General features: G+C 46.2%; 1 protein-coding gene across 1 annotated transcript in view; it reads left to right on the top strand.

The window, feature by feature from the left end:
• Nucleotides 1-1,985: 1,985 nt before the first annotated feature.
• LOC146806110 (extracellular calcium-sensing receptor-like) overlaps nt 1,986-24,987 on the top strand; it is a 268,196-nt gene continuing 245,194 nt past the window's right edge. Inside the window, exons 1-2 of the mRNA XM_085623861.1 lie at nt 1,986-2,008; nt 2,519-2,810. Coding sequence (XP_085479987.1) covers nt 1,986-2,008; nt 2,519-2,810 — 315 coding nt within the window. The remainder of the gene's footprint in view (nt 2,009-2,518; nt 2,811-24,987) is intronic.

Here is a 24,987-nt window from a genome sequence, read left to right as displayed (position 1 = left end):
ATAATTACATAGGGCCCGATTCACAAAACTAACTTAAGACAAAATCCTAAACTTACTACCATTTCGTATTCACAGAAGGCACTTACTCATTTTGGTATTCACAGAAGACACTTACTCACTTCGGTATTCACAGAATTCCTAAATGCCTTCTATGAATACCGAAAGCCTTAAAATTAGGGTTTTTCTCAGTTTAGTAGTAGTATAGTTAGGACTCCTAACTTTAGGACTCCTAAATGCCTTCTGTGAATACCGAAAGTCTTAAAATTAGGATTTTTCTCAGTTTAGGAGTCCTAAAGTTAGGACTCCTAACTTTACTACTACTAAACTGAGAAAAATCCTAATTTTAAGGCTTTCGGTATTCACAGAAGGCATTTAGGAGTCCTAAAGTTAGGCGTCCTAACTTTACTACTAATAAACTTAGAAAAATCCTAATTTTAAGGCTTTTGGTATTCACAGAAGGCATTTAGGAGTCCTAAAGTTAGGACTCCTAACTTCTGTGAATACCGAAATGAGTAAGTGCCTTCTGTGAATACCAAAATGAGTAAGTGCCTTCTGTGAATACCAAAATGGTAGTAAGCTTAGGATTTTGTCTTAAATTAGTTCTGTGAATCAGGTCCATTGTTTTATTAGCTTATTTTAAATACTTGGAGCCCTGATTAGCGTTTCTCCATAGGTAGCTGGCAGCCCTGGCACCAGAGAGGCACTGGTTCCAACATGTTCAAGTCTAGAAGCTAGAGGTTCAGGATGAAGAACCCCAGAATTAAATATCTACATTTCATATTCTATTTTTGCACATTGAAATCAGTAAGGTGCATTGTATGTCTAATTATCCTTCCGAATTCCAAAACGACCTTGGGTTTCTGGAAAGCATTAAATATGTGTCTCTAAGAGCTAGAAAGCCTCAGTTCCAGACTGCCTGCGGCTCTGGCTGCTTCAGCTTATTATGTGCATCGGTGTTACTGCTTCACTTTCACACACGTGCACACACACGCACCACACATGTACACAGATTCACATCAAGACAATGCACATTACAGTTCATGAACGTATCCACGTCTCTATTCTTGTAATGGCTCAGGGAGAGCCTGTGCAAGGGAGGGCTGTGGAAGCGGGGGCAGTTATCAAGGATCATTGGATAGTTTCGTGGCCAGTATCGGAGACAGAGGTGCCCAAGTTAAGCATTGTTAGTGAGGAGGATGGAGGAAATTCGTTAGCGAGGTCTTTGCTGTGGTTGGGGGGGGGGTACTATAGAGCAGGTAAGAGAGGTGAGAGAGAAGGGACAGGCGGATTTATGGACGATGACTTAGGTGCTGTCAGATTTGTTTACCTTTTTTATGACCCTGCAGCCTTCTTCTGCCAGTTCTTCGAATATGAACAATGATCTGCTGTTGCAGCGGTTTAAATTGATGAAATAGGCACCCAGATTATCCATTAAATGCTGTCTGTGCTGAATGTAATCCATGCTCAGAAGCAGGACAGTTGTTGATGAATGTGAGAGCTCAAAAGCTTTTACTGTGACACACATACAACTATCCTCCAAACTTGAGCAAAATGAAGAAAATGCTTGCATGCAATACATTTAAATGATTATGGGTGCACATTTGAAAAACCCTATTTTACAGCGTCAATTATATAAAAATGTATTTGAAAGTTTTTGTTGCAAATGTTTACTTGTTGTATATCACTTACAGAATTTTTTTTTTTTCTTAAAACAATTCCATTTTCATCTTTGTATCAATAGTGGAAGAATTGGCCAATTTTAAAATTTCACCCACATTATAATATATGAAAATGAATCATACAACAGACATTTCTCAATAAATTAACATGATCTTAGACACCTCACTCATCTTTCAAAAAATAATTAATATTAAAGGGACAATGCTCAGTGTCTGTTTCTGGAATTGCGGTTGGCGAAACACTTATATTGAAAAATAGATCAGTGTTCGACACTGTCTTATCTCAATTTAAAATTAAAGGAGGATATGATACAATACATTTTCAAAGGGTAAACTGTTTATTTCTAATTATTTTAACATGTTTGTGGGAAAAAAACGTACAGGAGCATTTTGTCAAACGTGGTAAGAATGTATTGAACTTATTTACCCGCATATATGTGTCAACATTAATTTGAATCTATTTGCTGTTAGCGATGTCTTTTGAAACACTGAATAAGAGATATTATTAAGGTAGCATCAGACAAGATGGAGGGGCAGCCTCCTTCTTTCTCAAGGAGATGAAACAAGAGGCAAGAACCTTGATGAGCAAATGAAGGAGAGATTAAATAGTTGAACAACTGATATAAAAGTAAACACTGACCAGACAGTCCCTTAAAACGATCACTGATTAGATGAAGGCACAAATCATTAAGTGTGCTGTTGTAATATTTTATGTGGTTTGCCGTTTTGCCATTTTTTGTGTGTGGAGGGGTGCATTAAACTGTAAATAAATGACATCAGGTATGATTTCCTTGGCAAAGTATTGATGCTAATTGTGTCCTCTTGTCTGTGTGCTTTAGATTTCAGGTGAGGTCGTACAGGGAGGTGCTGGTGGCGGTGTTTGCTGTAGAGGAGATCAACCACAACCCCACTTTATTACCGAACATTACCCTGGGTTTTCAGATACACGACTCTTGTCAATCAGAAGCCATTGCAGTCGCCAGCACGTTGTCTCTCTTATCTGGAGTGAAAGAGCTGCTGCCAAACTTCCATTGTCAGTCCACGCCGATATTAAGAGGGGCGGTGGGTGAAGTCTATGATGTGATCATAAGACTCATTGCCGACATACTGGGAGTGTACAGGGTCCCACAGGTAAAACCAGTGCTGCGGATTAGGAGTGAAAGTGAGGATTGCATTCATGTACTTTGATGGGTGAGCAGAGCTGCAAATGGGGAAAAATCCCTCCCAGATCCCCTAAATTGTGGGTAATATGGTGGCAGCAGTAAGGGTGTGTAGCAACGTCAGGATGAGGCTCGAAGTATGATAGCCCATTTATACTTTTTTTTTAATGTGCCCTCAAACAAATTGGAACAAGGACAAACATGATAATAAATTATGGTGGATTACTTATGAGGTCCCACACAACAGCATTTTGTGTATAATAGAGGTACAATAACTATGGTGGTTAACGCACTTGCTGAGGTCGGTGGGTGGTCTAGTCAAAGGGCTGACTCATCACAGAGGTTTATTGAACCGGCTGCACTGCACAGTGTGGAACACGCAGGTCACAGGTGTGCATTTTAAGTAGATAGTTCTAGATAGTTCATTGGATTTCTACGTGTACCGCAGAGATATTTGTGTTATCTACTGGTCACAATTTATAATTCTTTGAAGTATGGCAATAAAATGTGAAAAATATAAATATGGCTATCAACAGAAACGTCTAAAAAAATAAACCTACCCCACCAGGAGCTATACCTGATGCCTTCAGGATGAACACAGCTCTTTTCCGCTGCCCACAAGTCATGGCTAAGCCCAGGGCTTTAAGTGGGCTGGGTCTCACCGGGTCTGAGCACCGGCAGTTTTTTAAAGAGGGGCTCGAAACGGGTCTCTTTCGGGCTCTGTTTTGTGCCTGCTGTCACTACAGTCCGTTTTTTTCCGGACTGCAGTGACAGCAAGCACATCATGTGCGCGTACTCATACTACTCTCTTCTCACTAGTGGAGAAGTTACAGCATGACGTCATGCCAGGTGAGCGTTGTAGGGGAAGGGATATCCTTTAAAAAGAGTCATTTTCTTTTTGGGTTTCCCTTCTCTTTTTGAAACTCGGGAGCAGCAACATTGTCGTGGTGTCACCAGGGCTTTAAGTGGGAGCTTTCTCAATATTATATACAAGCCATTGTTGCTGCTTATTTATCTTATGCAACTAACACCCATTGACAAAGCCAATAGTCCTGACTTCTTATAGGTGTGATGTTACTTGTTGTATCCTATAACAGTCACACTGCGCCCATTCCCAGAACCGTACCATACCAGTGTACCTGTATTACTACACACAGCCAACAGTCATTGTTTTTGTGGTGGTTGTCATATTTGTACAATTTCCCTGGACACCTTCTCGGGCCGGGGTCAAAAATCATTATCATACATTATCACAATCGGTTATCACTCAGTGTGATTTGGACATCATAAATCAAGGGCCATAAATCATCGGGTATCATAAATCATTCTGTCACAAATCTGTCATCATATGTTGCCATAGATCATGGTCATAAATCATCGGGATGTCATAAATCATTCTGTCACAAATCTGTCATCATTTTGTTAAATAAATCATCAGCCATAAATCATCGGTTGGCCATAATCACTGGTTTGTATTTTGCTCATTTGCATATCCTAGGGGTCGTAAATCACCCTGATCACTTGTAGATTGTTCCTTGTTGTTTTCCACGCCCCTTTGCGTGTGGTGGGTAGCCTTTTCCCGGAGCCAGGCCACAACTCGCTACCTTGCTAGTCTCTCCTGCGCCCTGCCGTCTGGCGGGGGCTGAGCTGTGAGTTCCGTCTCCGTTTGCTACCCCGATTATTTGTCAGGCATACTCACCAAGCTGTAAGGCATCCCACAGTGAGTGGCACTCCTTCTACACACCGCTTTGTCGGTGTGTTTCCATTATCAAACCAATACACCTTTTGTTTCCGCCACACCACCAGGGAGGCCTCCATCTTCCTGTGGCTCCCCCTACCCTGTGTCGTCTCTTTGCGCCTCCGTTGCTCTTTGTGGGCCCGCCCATGCTGTTGACGGCAATCTTCCCCGAAGTGCCATGGTGTGCTCTGCTCCGTCCTCGTCATTATGTCGTGGCACGCTTGTGTCCTGTTCGGAGACTTACGGCACCATCTTCTCTCGCCATGGGTCAATGAATCAAGCTATCCTGACTGAAGAGGGGTGAAACCCCGAAACCGGTCCTAGGATGTTTGTCTCCGGTCCAGGGAGGACCTGGCTTGGCAGTTCGGGCTGGACTGTTCCCATGAGGCACCGGGTCAAGACTGATTGGCATATGGACAGGTCTAAACTGGGGTGGCATGGTGAGCAAAAGAATGATGGATTTAACCCAGATCTCTTAACTGGGGGTGAATGTTTTGATTTGTTATGCATTCTGTCCATCAATTGTGTGTCTTTTGCTTTCTCGCCCTAAGTGTGCCGGGTATGCCCAGACGTAGGTCCCGGGCTCACTGTGCCACTGGAATCAAGCTATCCTGGCTGAAGAGGGGTGAAACCCCGAAACTAGTCCTAGGGTATTTGTTTCCGGTCCAGGGAGGACCTGGCTTGGCAGTTCGGGCTGGACTGTTCCCATGAGGCATAGGGTGAAGAATGATTTGCATATGGCCTGGTCTAAACTGGGGTGGCATGGTGAGCAAAAGAATGATGGATTTAACCCAGATCTCTTGATTGGGGGTGAATGTTTTGATTTGTTCTGCATTCCGTACATCAATTGTGTATTTTTTGCTTTCTCGCCCTAAGTTCGCCGGGTATGCCCAGACGTGGGTCCCAGGCTCAGTGTGCCACTGGAATCAAGCTATCCTGGCTGAAGAGGGGTGAAACCCCGAAACCGGTCCTAGGGTATTTGTTTCCGGTCCAGGGAGGACCTGGCTTGGCAGTTCGGCCTGGACTGTTCCCATGAGGCACAGGGTCAAGACTGATTTGCATATGGTCAGGTCTAAACTGGGGTGGCATGGTGAGCAAAAGAATGATGGATTTAACCCAGACCTCTTGACTGGGGGTGAATGTTTTGATTTGTTCTGCATTCCATCCATCAATTGTGTGTCGGAGGGCGGGAAAGCGTCAGCATGGCTTTTAATTACAACATAAACTAGCAAGATGGGAGCTCCCCCGCCCAGTCGCACTGCCCTGGAGCCAGTCCTGACCTGAAAAGCATGAATTTTCGATCTTGCTCCTGGTAACTCGAGCCTGCCAGCAGGCTGACCTGCTCCAGACGAGAAGCCTTTGCGCCATCCGTGCTGTGATTACTTATATAATCGTATCGTAAATGTGCTTTTATTGCCCCTGGATTTCAAGTTTAAAGCACCCGTCTGCAGAGAATCCCGACTGGTAATTTAATAATAAAAACTTTCCAGGTTCATAATTTGAAGATTGTAAATTATTTTAGAACAAGTAAGGAATGCCAATGTTATGACGTTTCATTGCTGTAATTAACAAAGATTGGCATGGCTAGCAGATCTGACTTCTTTTTAGGTGCTGTGCCTAGTTTTCACACTCATTTTACCCTAGTACGTGTGGCAACTGTGTTTTTTTTAGGCATTTATATTTTGCATTATTTGAAGAACATACTCCTAAACGTACTTAAGTTGTGTGGGGGGGCATCCCAGACCCATCACTACCCGAGCCTCTGTTCTGATCTCCTTAGCATCGCCAATCTCCCCCCTGTTTCCTGGCTTTCCACTTACCCTCAAACAATGTAAGTGGACAGATCTGCTTTACCGGAATACCTTTGAAAGTTAAATACTGCTCGACCTCTGTGCACTGATATCTATTGCTGCGGAGCATAACGCGTACCGCGCTTCGGTATTCATTTACACTCACATTTGGCCGCTCGGACCGAGAAGGCCCGTTTTTTTTTTTTTACTTTCACGTCGGCCTTGCCGCGCAAGATGCGCAGCCACTCTGCTACCTTTGTTCATTCAACCATTGCGCAGCATTTTACCTATGAAACCGCACCTTACCGTTGCCGTGCCAGGGATGAGACGGCGTGCTCCCGCTGGGACCGTGTATTATTCCTTCTGTGTCGGGCCAATCTCCAAGTGGTGCCTTGGGCCGCCTCGAAACGTGGCCTCTGCTTTTTGCAGCCCCCACTCCCCGATGCGCACAAAGGCCTCCCTTCGCTCAGCTGCTGCTGCCACACCGGCAGTTCAGTACCGACCGAAACGCCGTCGGGCTGAGAGCTTCTTCCTCATTCTCCGCTGTCGAGGGAGGTAGGGGTCATCTACTCGCCTTACCTCCCCATGGCTTCAAGTCCCGCTCTACCGCAGCCTGCCCCTGTACGATGTGCTCAATGTCGGGAATGCAGCTGTAGGACCGCTGCGTCTCCTCGTTTACTCGTGCAGGTGACCATTTTGTAGTGAAGCAAGGACCTCCATGTCGTGGTTCACAAATTCTTTATTCCACAAATAGTAATATGCATGAACAGGTGAGCGCCAGGATACACCTCCTCTCAATCCCCAAGTCTAACCGCTCTGCCCAGAATCCGAATGTCACTCACCTAATGACATTCCAAGCACGCACACTCTCACCTTAAAGGTATACCCATTCTGATTGACAATCAGACATTAAAGTAGGACACAACACATCCCCCCCTTAATAACAAAAACAACAAACCATACCAAAATGCAAAACACTAACAGCCCCCACCACATACATAAAAAAACACAACACGAAACACATTAAAGACAAACCACAAACCATAAACAAACAGTACTACACAATATACTCCTTGAGCCAACTTGGCAAAATCCTTTTTCTTTTGCCTTCCCTCATGCAACCACCATCTGAAATGACATTCCCCTGTGGAGGTACCATGACTGACCGACGCATCACAGACCCTTCCCCCTCTGTAACAGAAAAAGTACCCTTGGTACCCCCATGATGTGGTTCATCCAACACATCATCCTGAACCACCCACAGTCCCGCACACCCTCAGTAGCTAGCTGCGACTGTAGATTACTATTTTCAAAATAATCTTCCACCCAGTCAAAATCTTCCCTTTGATCCTTCTCCTGATTACCTCCATCCCGACTACCAACCACAGCTATGTCTTTCAAATTCCACACTCTCCCATCTTCTAATCTAACAGAATTCCTTAAGACTTCCATTACTTGCTTGGGTGCCTCAAATCTGCTCTCTCCTTTAACAACCTTGAACGGTTTCCTGACACGTACCCAATCTCCAACTTCTATATTCACCTCCTTAGCACCATGGACCCTGTCATAATAATCTTTTGTCCTTGAATGTACTTCTTCCAATCTTTCCTGTACATCGCTAGGAGACCAATAATGCACTTCACTTTGTACTAACCAACTAGGATTGTACTTACTTCTAGGTGTTCTACCCCTCATCATGACAAAAGGAGACAATTCAGCTTGAACCTGAGAAGTAATCCTGTATGACCACACAGCTTTTTGTACCTGTATTCTCCAATCCAAATTCTTGTTCATCGATGCTTGTATGACTCCTTTTATCACCCTATTAAATCGTTCCACTGTACCATTCCCACTTGGATTGTATAGCGCAGTGGTTTTGTGTTTTATCCCACACCTCTTAAAATACTCCTTAGCCATATTTGAAAGAAATTGCACCCCATTGTCCGTAAGAATGCAACCCGGTAAACCCTCCATCACAAAGATATTATCTAAAAATCTTAAAACGGACTGAGTATCCGCTTTCTCCACAATTTCCACAACTGGCCACTTGGTAAACAAATCTATAACCACCAACCCATACTCTTTCATTTCACCTACCGGTCCAAAAATGTCCACCGCAATAGTATCCCATGGAAAACTAGGAATCAATCCTTCACTCATTGTAGGTCTTAAAGTTTTAAGAGATATGTCCGCCGAGCAACAAACCGGACAACTCTTCACAAAACCTTCAATCTCCTTATCGATTCCAGGCCACCAAAACATCCCCTTCACAATCAACTTTGTCCTGACAATTCCAAAATGTCCCTCATGGCACAATTGTAATATCCTTCCACGCAACGTTTTTGGAGGAATTATTCTATCTCCTCTCAACAATAAATCTCTGTCTAGAACCAATTCCATCCGTACCTCCCAATAAGATTGCAAACTTCCCGTGATACTTGCCTTCCTTGGCCACCCATTACAAACGTACCTCAACACTCTCTCCAACACCTCATCCTTTGACTGTTCCTCCAGCCATTCACCCTTGCTAATAGCAGATGCACCTGAATCATGTACCAAGGCTACACTACAATTCCCCCACGGATCATCCACTCATTCCTCCAACGGAGTGGGCAATCTTGATAGGCAATCCGCCACCACATTTTGCTTGCCCGGAACATGAACCCTCTTATAGATGAACTCTTTCATCCTCATCAATATTCTGGCTAATCTAGCAGAAGCAACCGCTGTACCCTCACTTGATAAAATACGAACCAGAGGTCGGTGATCCGTACGAATCATCACAGGTTTCCCCCACACAAAAGCACGAAAATGTTCAAGTGCCCATGCACAAGCCAATGCCTCTCTCTCTATAATCGGATATTTACTTTCCACTGGTGACAACGCTCTAGAAGCAAATAAGATTATCTCCTCTTTTCCATCTTTACCTCTTTGAGACAGCACAGCACCAAGCCCCTTGTCACTAGCATCCGTAGTCAATAAACATTCTGAATTCGGATCAAAACTGGCAAGAGCATTTACTGCTTGAAGGTCCACCTTTACTTCCATAAATTCTCTTTCACACTCCTTACTCCAATCAATTTTAGCATTTTCTTTAAAAGCGACCGAATATTGTAAACCTTTGATGCAAAGTTCTTTATGAACTTCGCACAATACTCTGCCATGCCCAAAAATGACCTTATTTCTTCCTTAGAAATAGGAGCAGGTGACTTAATAATGTTCTCGACCAATGCTGGTTTTGGCCTTACCCCTTCCTCACTTATAATGTGCCCCAAATATGAGACACTTATCTGCCCGAACTTACATTTAGTCAACTCAACTGTTAGTCCCACTGACTGTAAGGTTTCTAAAACCTGAATCAATTTGTTATCGTGTACCACTTTATCTTTTTCTGCTATCAAAATGTCGTCTTGGAAAAAGCGCACCCCTTCCACATCACCAAACAATCTATGCATTAGTCTCTGAAAGACTGCTGCAGCGGATGCAAGCCCAAAAGGCATTCGTGTGAATTGATAGCATCCAAATGGGGTAATAAAAGCTGTGAGGCTCCTTCAATGTGGTTCTAAAACTACCTGATGATAGGCAGCGGATAGGTCGATGGTGGAGAACCACGTAGCACCTCTCAATGACGATACCATCTCATTGATTTTTGGTAAAGGGAACTTCTCGATCACAATATTATTGTTTAAATGGCGCAAGTCTATGCATAACCGGATTTTTCCGTTGGACTTGCGGGCAACTACAACCGGAGAAATCCATTCCGATGTTTCCACTTCCTCAATAACTCCCTTAATCAATAAACTCTGTATTTCACTTTTCACTTCATCTCTAATTAATATAGGAATAGGTCTTACTTTGTGAACTTTTGGTTGTGCATCCTTTTTCAGTACTATCCTGTGCTCAAACCCTCTGAGTTCTCCTAAGTCTTTCCCAAACACCCTAGGAAATTTTTTGTTCAACACTTCACCCATCTTACTGCACTCATCCATTATAAGCACTTTTTCCACACTATTTGGGTCTAGAATTATATGTAGATCCTTCTGATCAAACCAGCCCAAAACCGACGGTCCCCTCTTCGCTATGTACAATTTTCCTCTTGTGGATCTTCCTTTAAATAGAAATGTCAGCCATCTGAATCCTAACATGTCAATTTTCTCTCCTGTATAACTCACAGGATTCACATCTGATTTGTTTAAATGGTTTCCGATCTTTCCTACAAATTTTTCTTTCCAAATCCCTTCATTTATAATTGTGTAAGGTGATCCTGAATCCGCATACACCATTACCTTTACCCCACCTAAAGATAATTCACAAATAGGTTTCCCATCCATAGAATTATCCTCTATGTTCAACATGAAGTTTCCTCTCACATTCTTCACACATTCTTCCTCACCATCACCATCCTCCTCATCACCATCCCATATGTACTTTACATTGCTGCGCCTACGACACATTTTGCTAAAATGCCCTAACAACCCACAAATACCACACTTTTTCTTCAATGCCGGGCACAGTTTGCTAAAGGCTAAATGCTCTCTACTATCGCAACGATAGCATCTTCTCTCCTCAGTCTTAAAATCTCTCCCTTGGATCCTTGTAGGTTGGCCTGTCCATCTCCCTTGAGTATGTTGAAAGTTGGTTTTAACTTTACTTTGTATTTTAAATACTCCATCTGTCGTCTTTTCAGGATCCTTCTCTGCTTCCTTAACCACCGTCGCACATCTGCCAGACATTTCTGATTTCCTCATTATGGCCAACACATCCTCCAGTGGTGCATCACCATTAACCCATAAACGGTCTTGTAAAGGTGAATTGTTATTGTGCATGACCAAATGATCTCTAATTAAATCGTCGTGTAGATCACCAAACTTGCAATCTATCGCCAATTTCTTCAAGTCATCTAACCAATTATCCACAGTCTCATTCTTAGCTTGCTTCCTCTGAAAGAATCTGTGCCTAATTACTCCTATGCAAACCTTCGGGGCAAAATATTTGTCCATGTCTTTTATCGCATTTTCAAAAGTATCTAAATTTGTGTCCAACACTTTAGACATTCTTGAATAAGTTTTCGACCCCATAGGTCCTAAGGAATGTAGAAGTATTCTCTTTTTCTGTTCCGGTTTCATTTTTCCCGCTTCATCTACAGCAGAAATGTAATTTATGAAATACTCCTTCCACTCTAACCATTTAATACTTGGCTCCGCTTGTGTCGCCCAAAAAGTGTGTGGGTTGCTGATTGAATAATTTTGATGTGCCATCTCCGCTCTTGTGAGATTCCCTTCGTTATCTCCTTCACTCATATTCCGACGTTATAAATCTTTTCCCACTGCACCCCCACGCACAACAATTAAAAATGCAACTTCTGCCTTTATTCTGTCGCTTTTGGTATTCCCCCGGCGGTCTCACCTGTTCCTGCTACTTATCCGCTACTCCGATCCTTTTGTGCTTCACTCCTACGAACTCCTCTTCAGCGCCTGTACCTCCGTGTTGCTTTGGTTACATCCGACGCTGAAGAATCAATTAAAAATGGCCGCCACGCAGGGTCATGCAGCGTGACCTTGCGCGATTACGTTTCAGTATTCCTCACCACTGCGCATGCTCCTGACGTATCCAGACACACCTCTTACGTCAGGAGCTCCACGCGATTAGAATCTCCACAGCAACTTGAACAACTCTACCAGCGCGGACCCTCCAACCGTCCACAATCCACTTGAAATGTCACGTATGTTACCAAGTCCGTTTCCTTTTCTTTTCCACTTCCCCCTCGTCTTCCGTCCGCCGTCTTGCCAAATCCAATCCAAACGCCGTAACTTCCGAAAAAGGACCCCAAAAAAAAATTCAACCTTTTTTTTTTTTTTTAAATCCTTTACACGCTGCGGCTCCACATCCCGATCGCCGCCAATTGTAGTGAAGCAAGGACCGCCATGTCGTAGTTCACAAATTCTTTATTCCACAAATAGTAATATGCATGAACAGGTGAGCGCCAGGATACACCTCCACTCAATCCCCAAGTCTAACCGCTCTGCCCAGAATCCGAATGTCACTCACCTAGTGACATTCCAAGCACGCACACTCTCACCTTAAAGGTATACCAATTCTGATTGACAATCAGACATTAAAGTAGGACACAACACATTCCCTCTTCGCCGATGAAATACCGGGCTTCAGCAGCGCGTTTGGCTGTGCTGCTCGGTGGTTACCGGGGCCTACCAACCACGGCTGCCGGAGGTTCCTAGGTTGGGTCCTGCTGAGGTGGCGGTAAACTGGATCCTTGCGCACTCGTTTCCCAGGTAACTCGGATGTCCCAAAGTTGATCAGCGCACTCAAAAACATGGGTGCCGCTCCCTGATGTAAGAGGTGAGCTGCCCAGGGGGAACATTGCCTTATATCCCCCTCCCCCTTTCCTTCTTCCCCTTTGTCCTTGGGGAGGGGGAGGAGAGGGCCTTGGGCGCTTTTGCAGCGTGGCCATTCCTGGCGGCGCTGACCAGCGCAAACCGGATCTGTTCCTTGTGGGCACGGGCGTCTGTTATGGCGCCGGCCCTCGAGGCCCCCTTCAGGGGCGGGCTCTGCTATATCTGGATGCAATGACAGAAACAGCAAGATACAAGTCGGGCGGCACACTATGCTATGCACAGATTTTTAGCTTACGTGTTTTTAAGCAACGCCCTTAATTACATTGGCCATGCCCCTTTGAGTAGCCCCCTAGTTTTTTCATCCCACTTAAATCCCCGATTGCAGGGATGGAAATATGTATCTAACTAGGGTATTATGACACTGGCATAGAAAATTGTACCCAACTGAGGCAACTGAGAACAAGGCATGCCACTGCACATGACTAATGCATCTTATTACAGGAAGAGACATATTTATCTAAGTGGGCATTTATGATACTGGCATGGCAAAGTTCACCCAACTGGGTGCAGTGAGAACATCGCACTGTACCTATCTGATGCTTCGTAATTCGTGAGTGGGCATTGTGGTACTGACTTGGCAAAGTGTTCCTATCGGGGTAAATGTGGCGAGCCTGGCATGACACGTACGAACTGGTGCTTTGTTGTGAGACTGGCTTCAAAGTGTCTACTTAATTGAATAGTGTGCCATAACATGGTTTACTCATTGTGGGCACACATGAACAACCTTGAACAGCACTGTGCCTAACAATACTATCTCTTCTGTGTATTCCACACGCCTGCAAGCAGCTTCTCACTGTACACATATCAAAACGACTGGCATTGCCAATGCCGAAACTCTTCGGTGCCCGTCAGGAGATAAAACTAATTAGGGAACATTTTGGAAATTGTACACAAACTACTTTCAAGAAGCAGCTAGCGGTCGCATGGTGAAAATGCGTCATGGTATAAAGAGCTGCCTATGTTTAATTTGTAAAAAAAAAAAAACAAAGACATAAAAAGGGTATGGGGATAAAGTGTTTTTCCCAGCTTCCTGCCTCAGTGCGGATGAACACCAAGAGTTGCCTAGTCTTGATTCTGTCTCCTTATCCCACCCTTTCGGTTTTCATCCCTCCTTTCACTTGTCACGGTTTTCCGTCTTAATCTGTCTTTTCTGTCTGTCTGTCTCTTGCTCTAGGTCTAAATCTGGAAATGAAAAATAACTCCCGGTAGCCAGAAATTAGCGCAGGATCCGACTCCCTGCAAGCACTGGCACAAATTCTGCACTACTACAACAGTGGTGCTAATGCATGTTACACATTTATACGTGTATTTTATGGTTACAACGTGTATAAGAGCGTCATTCTGAGAAACATAGCAAAAAGAATCATCAGGTCGCCTGGCAAGAAATTTGGAGATGACGCTCTGGTGTCTTGGGTTTCATTTTTATTTATTTATTTATTTGCAAAGTCAGAGGATTGTCGTACTATGGTATGGAGCAGAAGTAGATGGATTTAAGGACAAAACTTGGAGAGCCAGAGCTGCGGGGATTCCAAGTAAGCTCCATGGGTCGCGCCCCCTCCTCACCTCCCGAAGACCACACCTCTCTATCTCTCTAAGAATTGCAGAAGTTCGGCAGACAGTGCGCGTGAGAAAGTGTGAGGGACACACGCTGGAGCATGATGTCAGACGTCCTGAAATGACTCGAATAAACGGCCAGCCTGTGGAGGTGTAAAATATAACACGTTGGAAAATCTCCACCATAAAACTTTCCACACACAGACATCACAGCAAAAAAAACAAAAAAAACAAGCTAAAAAAGCAAGCATGTAAACACCCGCTCCAATGAGCACAATCAAAGATTGCCGACTCTTTTTTTTCAATGTTTGATGCTTTTAGTAAGCAGCGCAGCATGCCGCGCTGCCTATTACAAGCATCAAATATTGAAAAGTACAGTTTGCCGAGCTAAAAAAAAAGTCCCCAGAGTGTCACGCCGCCAGTGAAGCATCAAGTCCCTGCATGCATATCTTCTGTCCGTCCGCGTGCACATCTAGCTTGGAATCCGTATTGATTCCAAAAGGCCCTCGCATGGCGAGAGCAATGCATGTGCGCTGCTAATGCCAGACGAGACCTAAAAATAAAAAAAACATGACTGTAACTGGGCCTCACGATAAGCGCTCCAATACCTTCGGGTCAAGTTCTCACTAGAGGGGAAAGAAGCACCAGGGGAGAGAGATGGGGGAAGAAATAGTACATTAATCATAGCTTGAGCAAACAAGGGCCACTAATTAAGTTTAATTAATTTGTACTTTGTCCAGGCTCCACTGAAGGAAGGGAACTAACGCAATGGCCTGTGATGCCTGTAGAGGGGCACTGAGGTCAGGCCCCTTGAACCTGGTTGCACTTGTGCCGACAAATAAGGACACACCAACACTCAGTATCTCAGTTGGGTCGGTGGCCTCGAGCGACCACACACCCTTTTTTTAATTCGCCCTGGGCCACGCCTGGTCCGAAAGCGTGGGTGCGACACATCTGGCACACGTCGGGTAAATCAGCTGGACTGCTAACTCATTATATCCCATCTCAACTCAGTCTCTTTTCCTTTTCTTCACAAACTGGCTTAGAATTTGTCAGCCGGCATGCAAAGTCTTTGAGGCGGGACCTCGGAGCAGGGTTCCTTCCCAGCCCATACCTGGGATGGTGAACCAGACCAGGGGGTGGGGCCTCCGGTCTTGAGGGTGTTGCGGTTCGGCCTCTTTGGCTGGAGAGTGTCGTGCTGGTCTCATGGGTGTCTTCCCTCAGTATCCCCGGGGCGGTTGTCCTGTGTGGTGTCCGCACGTTCCATTTCAGCACACCCCTCAGCGTCCCCTCCTGCTATGGAATCCTTCTCTCCACTTGTGGTTGGAAAAGACTCTTCCACTCCCTTGAACCATGAGATGTACCTGGTTACTTTCTCCCTTCCTTCTCCAAGGTGACCATAGTACCCTTGACGCCGGTGACTGTTCAGTGGCCTGGTTCATAGGGGGTTCGGAATTTTCATCCTGTTCTCCGGTCCTTCATTATTACTTGGTCTCCTGACCTGACAGTAGATCACAGGACCTGGCTCTTCTCCTGTGACTGGCAGCTAGATTTTGCATCTCCCTCCATTCCAGGGCATCATCCTTGTTGTAGTGCGGCGAAGTTCACCTGGGGCAGACGGGGATGGTCATTAAAAATCAATGCCCAGGGGGCTTGGTGAGTGGTGCTGTGTGGCGAGCTTCTGTACTCCCGGAAGAACAGTTGTAGGTGGCGCTCAGGGTCTGCATTTTTGGCCACAGCAATATGCAGGACCTTGTTGAGGGTCCTCATGAACCTTTCAATTTTTCCATTGGCCTGTGGCCATTAAGGGGTAATGCGGCAGTGCCGTACCCCATGAAGTTGCATGAAATCGTGGAATTCCCCTCCTTGGAATGGGGGTCCAGTGACGCGCTTCATCTCTTTCGGAAACCCAAACATCGCAAATATCTTCTCGAGCACTTGGGCAACCCAGGAGAATGAGGTGGAGCTGACACCTCCACTACTGGATATTTGGAGTAGCTATCCACCATGATCAGGGTCACCCGGCCATCAGGAAAACTCCCAAAGTCAATGCTCACTTTCTCCCATGGGGCCTTCCCACGCTCCTCTGTCTGAACAGGCACTGGTCGCACTGGTGCGCTAGTCATCTGGCATGCCGGGCATCTTCTCACAGCCTCCTCCACCCAGCCTTCTAGCCTTGGGAACCAGATATTCTCCCGCATCCTGGCCTTCATCTTTTCAATCCCTTGGTGCCCACCATTGGCCATTTGGGTTACATGGTGATGCAGGGCAGCTGTGACCACTTGCGGGATACTCACAACAGGATTCCCTCCTGGTTTACACTCAGCTCATTCCAGATCTTCCACATCTTTGCGAGGTGCTCCCTTTCTGGCCCTGACCAGTCATTGGCTGTCTGTAGAAACCAATGCCAGCTGCCTCCTTGGACGGCACTGCGCACTTTGGTGATAACTGGGTCTCCTCCCACTGCCACTGCAATGTCTGCCAGGGTCAGTGCTTTGGGGCATGTGATTCTCGAGATCATGTTCAGAGGGGCTTCAAGTGCCTCGACTTCCTGCGCCTCTCCTTACTGCTCTCATGGGGTGGGGGTTGAGAAAGGATATCGGCTGGATTCTTCGCACCTGGCTGGTACACTGCCTCCATTTCATACTCAGAGGTGGGTGAGGCGCCGACCCTTTGAACAGGGTACCAGTAGCTGGTGGTCTGTGTTGACCTTGAACAGCTGGCCACAGATATACAGGTGGAAGTGCCGCTTGCCCACCAAATTGCCAGGGCCTCGCATTTGATTTGTGCGTAGCGCACTTCGGTGGAAAAAGGAGACTTGCTGGCGTAGGCCAAAGCGGTCCATCTTCTGGGTTCTTGCTCCTGAGTGAGCACCGCCCCTAGACACACTGGGCTGCCATCGACGAGGAGCTTCGTGCGCTTGGCCAGATCGAAGTATCCCAAGGTTGTGTGATCGAGGAGAGGACTCTTAACTTTCTGGAACACAGTCGCTTCTTGCTGTTCCCACCTTCACATGGCGTCAGAGCGAGTGACATTTAGGAGGGGTTCTGCAATGGTAGCCAGAACCGGGATGAAACAGCAACAGTAAGTGGCCATCCAAAGGAAACTTCGCACTTCCAACAACGTCGAGGGGGGGTGGTGCGTCTTTGATGGCCTCGGACTTCCGTGGGTCCACATGGATTCCTTCCTGGTTGAAAAGGTAGCCAAAGAATTCTATTTCCCTCTGACAGAAAAGACACTTCTCCCTGTGTAGGGTTATGCCACACTTCTGCAGTTGCTTCAACGTAGCCCTTAGATGCCGATAGTGCTCATCCGCATGGTGGAGTGGATGAGGATGTCATCACTTACGTTCAGCATGCTTGGTAGGCCCGTCGGGATCTCCCGTATCGTGTCCTGGAACACCTCCGCCGTGGAGGATATTCCAAAGTTGAGGCGCTTATATCGCCACAGCCCCAGGTGGCTGCTGAACGTAGTTATATACCTGCTTTCCTTGGCCAGGATCAGCTGGTGGTATCCCGCGTTCAGATCCAATTTTGAAAACCACCGCCACTATATCATCCATCGTTGGTGTAATGTGGCGCTCCCGCCGGATTGCTTTGTTGGGGAGGCGCATATCAATGCACAACCTGATCTTTCCTGGCTGTCATGGCTTCTCTTCTATGACCATGGAGGACACCCAGTGTGTCGGCCCGGACACCTTCTCAATGACTCCCTGGTCTTCTAGTCTTTGTAATTCTTGCTGTACTAGCAGCCTGAGGTGGAAAGGATTTGTCGTTGGCGTAGGGCTGTTGGGACCACTGCTGGGTCGATATGGAGTTTTACTGGCGTCCTCTTGATGCGTCCTAATCCCTTAAAGAGGTCTGTGAATTGGCTCAGCATCTCATCTGTCTGGTTCACTTGCACGCTTCTTGCAAATGTCACTAGGCCCAGGTACTCGTGGCATGGCTGTTGAGTAGAGTGTCGGCCAATTGGTTGATGATGTGGACAGTTGTCATGATTTCAATGTCTTCTGACCAGATCGGCACAGTCATCTTACCCCGTAGGGGCAGGGGTGAATTACTTCCGTACGCAAAGATCTTTGCCTTGGACGGTGTGAGCTCGGGTCATGACATTCACGGAGGCTACGTATCGATGACCTCCTTCACCTCCGACCCAGCTATTCTCACAGAGAAGGTAGATTGCAGCCTTCGTTTCTTCAGTTCTTATGTGAAGGAGACTAGATATGTCTCGACTTTATTGTCTTCTGTGGACATGTCTTCCACCCGGCATGTGGCCTGCTCATTCCCTTTTGCACTGCTTGACGCTGCAAGGGAGGCTCTGGACAGTTGGCGCAATATTTTCTGCATTGGTTTCCCCCCTCTGCTGCCCTTGCGTTAGTTCCGTTTTCAGCACACTGACACAAAGTGGTTTGGAATCCCACAGTGGGAGCACGTCCGACCTTGGGCAGTGCACTCTTGGATGGGGTGTTCTTCATGCCCACAATACCCGCACTGGCCTTTGGGGAATTGGGGGGGGATGGCCTCGCTGCCCGCTCCCTCGGTCTTGTGCTCTCATTGTGCTGGCTCGCTCAGTCTTGACGGCCAATGTCTTCTCTGTTGTTCGCGTCAGTGCTAAATCCATTTCATCTGCTCTAGCTGCCGAGAGGTCATGCGTCCTGGCTAGGACCAGTATATTGTTAAGGGGTATGTTTGGCTGTGTCAGGATCAGCCTCCGTAGTATCTTGCTGCGGACACCTTGGACTATTTGGGCGCGGATTTCTTCTGTGGCTCGATCATCTGTTATGTAGTTGCTTGCCAGTTCTCTCAGTCTTGCATAGAATGCATCAATTGATTCTCCCTCCCTTTGTCGGGTCTGGTGTAGTTTGAACCTCTCGAAATCCAGGTTCAACTGCGGATCGAGGTGTACGCTAAGCGCCGTCACAACGGCATCATAGTCGGTGGGTGCTCCTGTATTCGGGAGGTGTTTGATTGGAGATACACTTCTTCTCCTGCGTAGTGGAGTAGTAGTTAGCGTTTCACTACCCCGTCCGTCTCTCTTGTTGCTATGATGTAATTTTCTAACTGCCCCTACCACGTCTTCCATCAGGTGAACACGGTAGTAGGGTCTGCTTCCTCACTGATCGGAGGTAACACCCCTGTGGTGGCATGTTGGGCGACTACACACGTTGGTGGCTGATTCGCGCCAGGGTCATCTCCCATCTTGTCTCTCTGGGCGCTCCTCTTGTGTTGGTGGGTAGTTTGTTTGTGCCTTTTGTTGTGTGCACCCTTTTTTGTGTATATCTTTCCGTGGTTTAGATTCCTTTCTTTTGTTTCCCTTCCTTGCTGCGTGGGACAGGGTGCGCAGGAGGCCCTCTTTCTCTCCTGTGCCCTGACTGGGTAAGTATGCTGGGTGTTGTGAGAGCCATGGTCCTTTCTCTGTGCTTTTTTTTTCTTTTCCTATTCTTCTTTTAATGTCCTTGTCTTCCACCTTCTTGGTTGGGGGAGCGACATGCTGTCTCCCTCTTCGGCTCCACTGCCACTTGTGTGGGTGTTGGCCGAGGCCGTGTGTCTTCTGTCTGGGGCGGGGTAGCGTGCATGCTGAGCTAGACTGCCGTGCAGCGCAGGTAGGAGCCGCGCTATTACCGGCTCCCTCAGTCGTCCGGCACGCCTTGCTGCCTGTGCAGGCACCTCCTCCACGAGATAGTGCAGCGGCGGAATTCAGGAAACGCAGACGATGTTCTAGTCCTCTCTGGCACACAGGCGGTGTGTGCGATGCCAGCGGCACTTCACCAGAACCTTTTCGATCAGGTAAAGGGGCACTGAGGGCCCCTGGAACCTGGTTGCACTTGTGCTGACAAATAAGGACACACCAACACTCAGTATCTCAGTCGGGTCGCTGGCCTTGAGCAACCACTCGCCCTTTTATGTATTCGCCTCAGGCCACGCCTGGCCCGAGCGCGTGGGTGCTACACAGCCGGCACACGCCGGGTGAATGAGGTGGTCTGCTAACTCATGACAATGCCCAATTGAAAGGCTGCATTGAATAGATGGAACAAACCAATTGTAAGTAAGGGCAGGTTTCAAGCCCTTTACTGTAAACAATACCCAGTGCAAAAAATCGCCCATGCTCTGTTAGGGTAGACCCAAAAACTGATGGCAATCAATGTTGGGCCAAGAGGGGGAGTTCTCTGAAAATAAGTGTATGGAAGTGAATATATTTTATGATTCATTGATTCTGACTCTGTATTCAGAAAGAATAGTAAACTGCTAATCCCCACAGATTATTTGTTTTACCTTAGATGACTCTGTTGATTTGAAAGCCAGGTAGGTTTGTGGCCAAAAGGAAACAATGATTCCACTGTCTTGCATCCAAAAATCCAGGATGGGTGAGAAAATGCTTCATTAACTACTTAGCTGAACAAATGACGACATGCTTAGTTGCTGATCTGTATGTCAGAGCTGTATGTGGTGTATGCTGCTTTGGTGAAAGTAACTCCTGCTTTAAGAGGCTAGAGACATAGAGGTCTATTTACCAAGGTAATTTTACAAGTGTAGATTTACGCACTTGCAAGGCTAAGACTGCACTGTTGCTCAAATCTGAATTTACCTTGAAAAGACAAGAGGCGTTCGGCTACACAGGTACAATCGGTTTAATCAAACATTGCGTTCAGGAGTACAGTTACAGAAATGGGTCTTAGGACTGACTCAAAGTACAGTCAATTTCAGTGAATTTATATGTATGTTTTAGGTATCATAAAAATAATTCAGTTGATGCTTGTTTGGTAAAAGAATGCAGGCACTGTCTGTGGAGTCATAAATAAGGCCCCTGATAACAAATGCAGGTCGGCCTAGACCTTGTGTGGACACAATGTGGGCCAGTGAGTAATGTCTAGCTGTCTAGCATGAGGGGTGTGTGCTCACAGTGTGTGCTGTGTCCTGATTGGCTGTGTGTTCCTAACTTCTCGTTGTAGTGTGGCGGGATCCACCCGGGGCAGACGGGGATAGTGTCTCGGCGTGAGCCATTAAACATCAATGCACAAGGGGCTTGGTGAGTGGTCCTGTGTGGGGTGCTTCTGCACTCCCAAAGGAACAGTTGTAGGTGGTGCTCAGGGTCTGCATTTTTGGCCACAGCAATACTCAGGACCTTGTTGAGGGTCCTCATGAACCTTTAGATTTCACCATTGGCCTGTGGCCATTGAGGGGTAATGCGGCAGTGCCGTACCCCGTGGAGTTGCATGAAATCGCAGAATTTCCCTCCCTGGAACTGGGGTCCATTGTCACTGTTGATCTCTTCCAGAAACTTAAACATCTCAAAGGTCTTCTCGAGCACTGGGGCAACCCGGTAAAATGCGGGCGAGCTGACGACTTCCACTTCTGGATATTTGGAGTAGCTATCCACCAAGACCAGGGTCACCCGGCCATCGGGAAAACTCCCAAAGTCAATGCTCACTTTCTCCCATGGGGCCTTCCCATTCTCCCCTGTCTGAACAGGCACTGGTCGCTCTGGTGCACTAGTCATCTGTCACGCTGGGCATCTTCTCGCAGCCTCCTCCACCCGGCCTTCTAGCCCTGGAAACCAGATTTTCGCCTGCATCCTGGCCTTCATCTTTTCAATCCTTTGGTGCCCACCATGGGCACCATCCCAGGAACCTTAAAGGCAACTTGCCGTATGGACAACTACTATGGATCAGAAGAAACTGCACCCGTAAAGAAGACATTGAAGTACAAGCAAATGGCCTCTGTGATCAGTTGAAAGATCGAGGCTACCCTAAAAAATTATTGAAGTACGCAATGAAACGAGCATGCTGCACGCCATGGGAATGCCTACTCACATTAAGAATGAGGTCAAAGTCCGATAAATTGGTGTGTGTATCTACTTATGGCCCACACACAAATGCATTTCACCAAATCATCCTGAAGAATTGGCATCTGATGCGAAACCTGGAACATCAACTACAAACACCACTTTTTGCCATGAAGAAGAATATGAGTATCAGCCAGCGGATTGTACGAGCTGAGAAAGCCTCCTCTACCAAAAAGCAGGACCTAAGAGTACAATGGAATCTTAAACCAATAGTAGGCCACCACAAATGTGGCAACTCTTCTGGTTGTGGCTCAACACTAGAAGTAACGGAGTTCACACATCACAACATTAAATGAACACGGAAACAGTTTTTTAATTGCAAAACGAAAAATGTAGTATATGTCATCATTTGCCCATGCAGTAAAATTTACATCGGCAAAACAAATCAGGAGATAAGGCAGCGGATTGTCCAACACTGTTTGAGGATTAAAAATAAAGTACTGACTGCCCCAATGGTTAATCATTTCACTGGGGAAAAAAACACAGCGAGAAAGAGTTAAAATGGACTGTCATTTCCATCATCAAACTGAACCCCAGAGGAGGCGAAACCGAGACACTTTTACCGCAAAAAGAAGCCTTTCTGATTTCAAGATTCAACAGCTTGAACGAAATGGTAGAAATATGTAGAATGTAATGCTTTCCCCCAACAAGATAGACAATCGTAAAACGAAGCAGCCCTCTTCTGGGACTCATATACCCAGAATACAACATCACCGATTACGAGTACAAAATAACTCGGAACCCGGAAGTGAACGTATGAACGACGTGAGGCCAAGAACTGTAACACGCTTCGACGAGCACCCGTGAAAGTAAGTCAGCTATGCTACTGTATCAAACGCCACTAATGATCGCGTAAACTCTTTCCTCTACTAAGATGGAGTGTTTCATTGTTTCCAGACTGAACGGTTTAAAGATTGAGTGCTGCAAGGCATAGGAATGACTACCCTATTCAAACAAACCGCCATGAGGCTTTTCACTAATTAGTGTATTATTCGAACAATCAAACGTAAGTTGCCGTTGCCTCTCCACACTACAGAGCTGCTACTCTGTGGTCTTTGATTGGTGTGCACACTTATCATTGCATTATTTGCATTACAGACAAAGTCACTCGGAACTCCTTCGAATTCTGATTTTGTGCCCATACGAGAATAAGAAAACACTTAATCAGGTACCAGAATGTGGTGACGTCACAGGAACACCAGATAGGTTGAGTAAGAGTTTATTTATATAAAATGCTGAGCCACAAGCAGAGCAGCCATCAGGAACATCAGGGTAACGCCAACCGACAATCTTGGAATCCCTGGTACAGAACTACCATGCAGTGAGATTCTAGTCCAGGATGATTCCATAAATAAGCACAAGATACTACATTGGTCTTCCCGAAAAAATGAAGAAAGAAACAAACAAAGAAAGATCCGAGGAAGGAAACATAGAAGGGGAGGGAAAAGACGAAGAGGTGAGACCAAGAAAAAGAAAAAGAGACAAAAATCAAAGATAAATATAAAACTGAGTAAAAACTTCTAAGCGACCACATATCTATTTCCTATAATGAACAGGAACATTCTTAACTCGAGCACTGCGCCTCAAGTTAGGCTGTCAAGCACTATCTGAGTGTAACACATCACTTCCACCGTTGCTACCACCCCCAACACCCATCCCAATGAGATGGTCTTTTGCCAGTAAGCATTTTGCAAGCAAGCATTTGTTCCACCACTGTTCTTTCATGAGCGTTACCGAATTCCCTCTCACATCCTGAACCTTCACAGGTGAACTGAACTTAGAAAAACCCTTCTTAACATGGACAGGCTTTTTCACACGGACCCGATCGGCAACCTGTATTTCAATACTTTTGACCTTCATAGTGGAGTCAAAGTAAGTTTTCTTTTTACTTTGAGTCACTTCTACACGACTCCTGACACTATCATCTGACTACTTTTTATCTTTGACCCACCTGCTCATCCAACTGGGGCAAAAAACTGTGGTCGCCCTCCAGCCACGCAATAACTCGAAAGGTGAAACACCAGTTGTTGAATGTGTAGTGCGATAAAACCAGAGCATACTTCTCACAGAATTTGACACCACACACTTATTAGAAAGAGCCCACTGTATGCACTCTCCAAGCACCCTGTTCATACGTTCGATTAGACCATTGGTCTGAGGGTGGTACAATGAACTCTTAACCTCTTCAGTGCCCATGACGAGATAGTCTCGTCATGGAGCACGGTTGCGCTGTGCCCATGACGAGACTATCTCGTCATGAACCCCACCCACTAGTGCAACGCCCGGCACAGGAGGGGGAAAGGGCGTGGCACTGTAGGGGTTAAGGTGTTTTACGCCACAGGTGTGCAAGAAACTCTTCACCTCAGCGGCAATGAACTGTGTGCCATTATCTGTCACCAAAAATTCAGGAAAACCTTCCTTCAGAAAAATCTCATTAAGAAACTCAATCACGGATCTTGAAGACATTTTCCTCACAAACTTAACCTCCGGCCACTTAGAATAGTAGTCCATGAGAACCAAAGCAAACCTAGATGAAGTGTCAAGAGCATGAAACAGACCTACAATGTCAAGCCCAAGCTTCACACAAGAACTGGTACAGAGTTCCTCTAAGGTCATAAGAAGATAAGAAGGATTACTGTCAATTGTGTAGGGTTATAAAAACCCCACTAGTAGTGCTGTGGAAAGGGGTGGAATTCCCCTTGTCGGAACTAGGGCTCTCACACACCCAGCAAGCTAGGCGTCATGCTTCACCATATGAGCCTGCCCTTTGTCAGTTTGGCGCTGCAATACCTGACGGGCACCCGAACCGGG

Source organism: Triturus cristatus, chromosome 8, assembly GCF_964204655.1.
Source record: "Triturus cristatus chromosome 8, aTriCri1.1, whole genome shotgun sequence".
Taxonomy (NCBI): Eukaryota; Metazoa; Chordata; class Amphibia; order Caudata; family Salamandridae; genus Triturus; species Triturus cristatus.
Note: the sequence above shows the minus strand (reverse complement) of the source record. Positions and strands in the feature narration are given on the sequence as shown.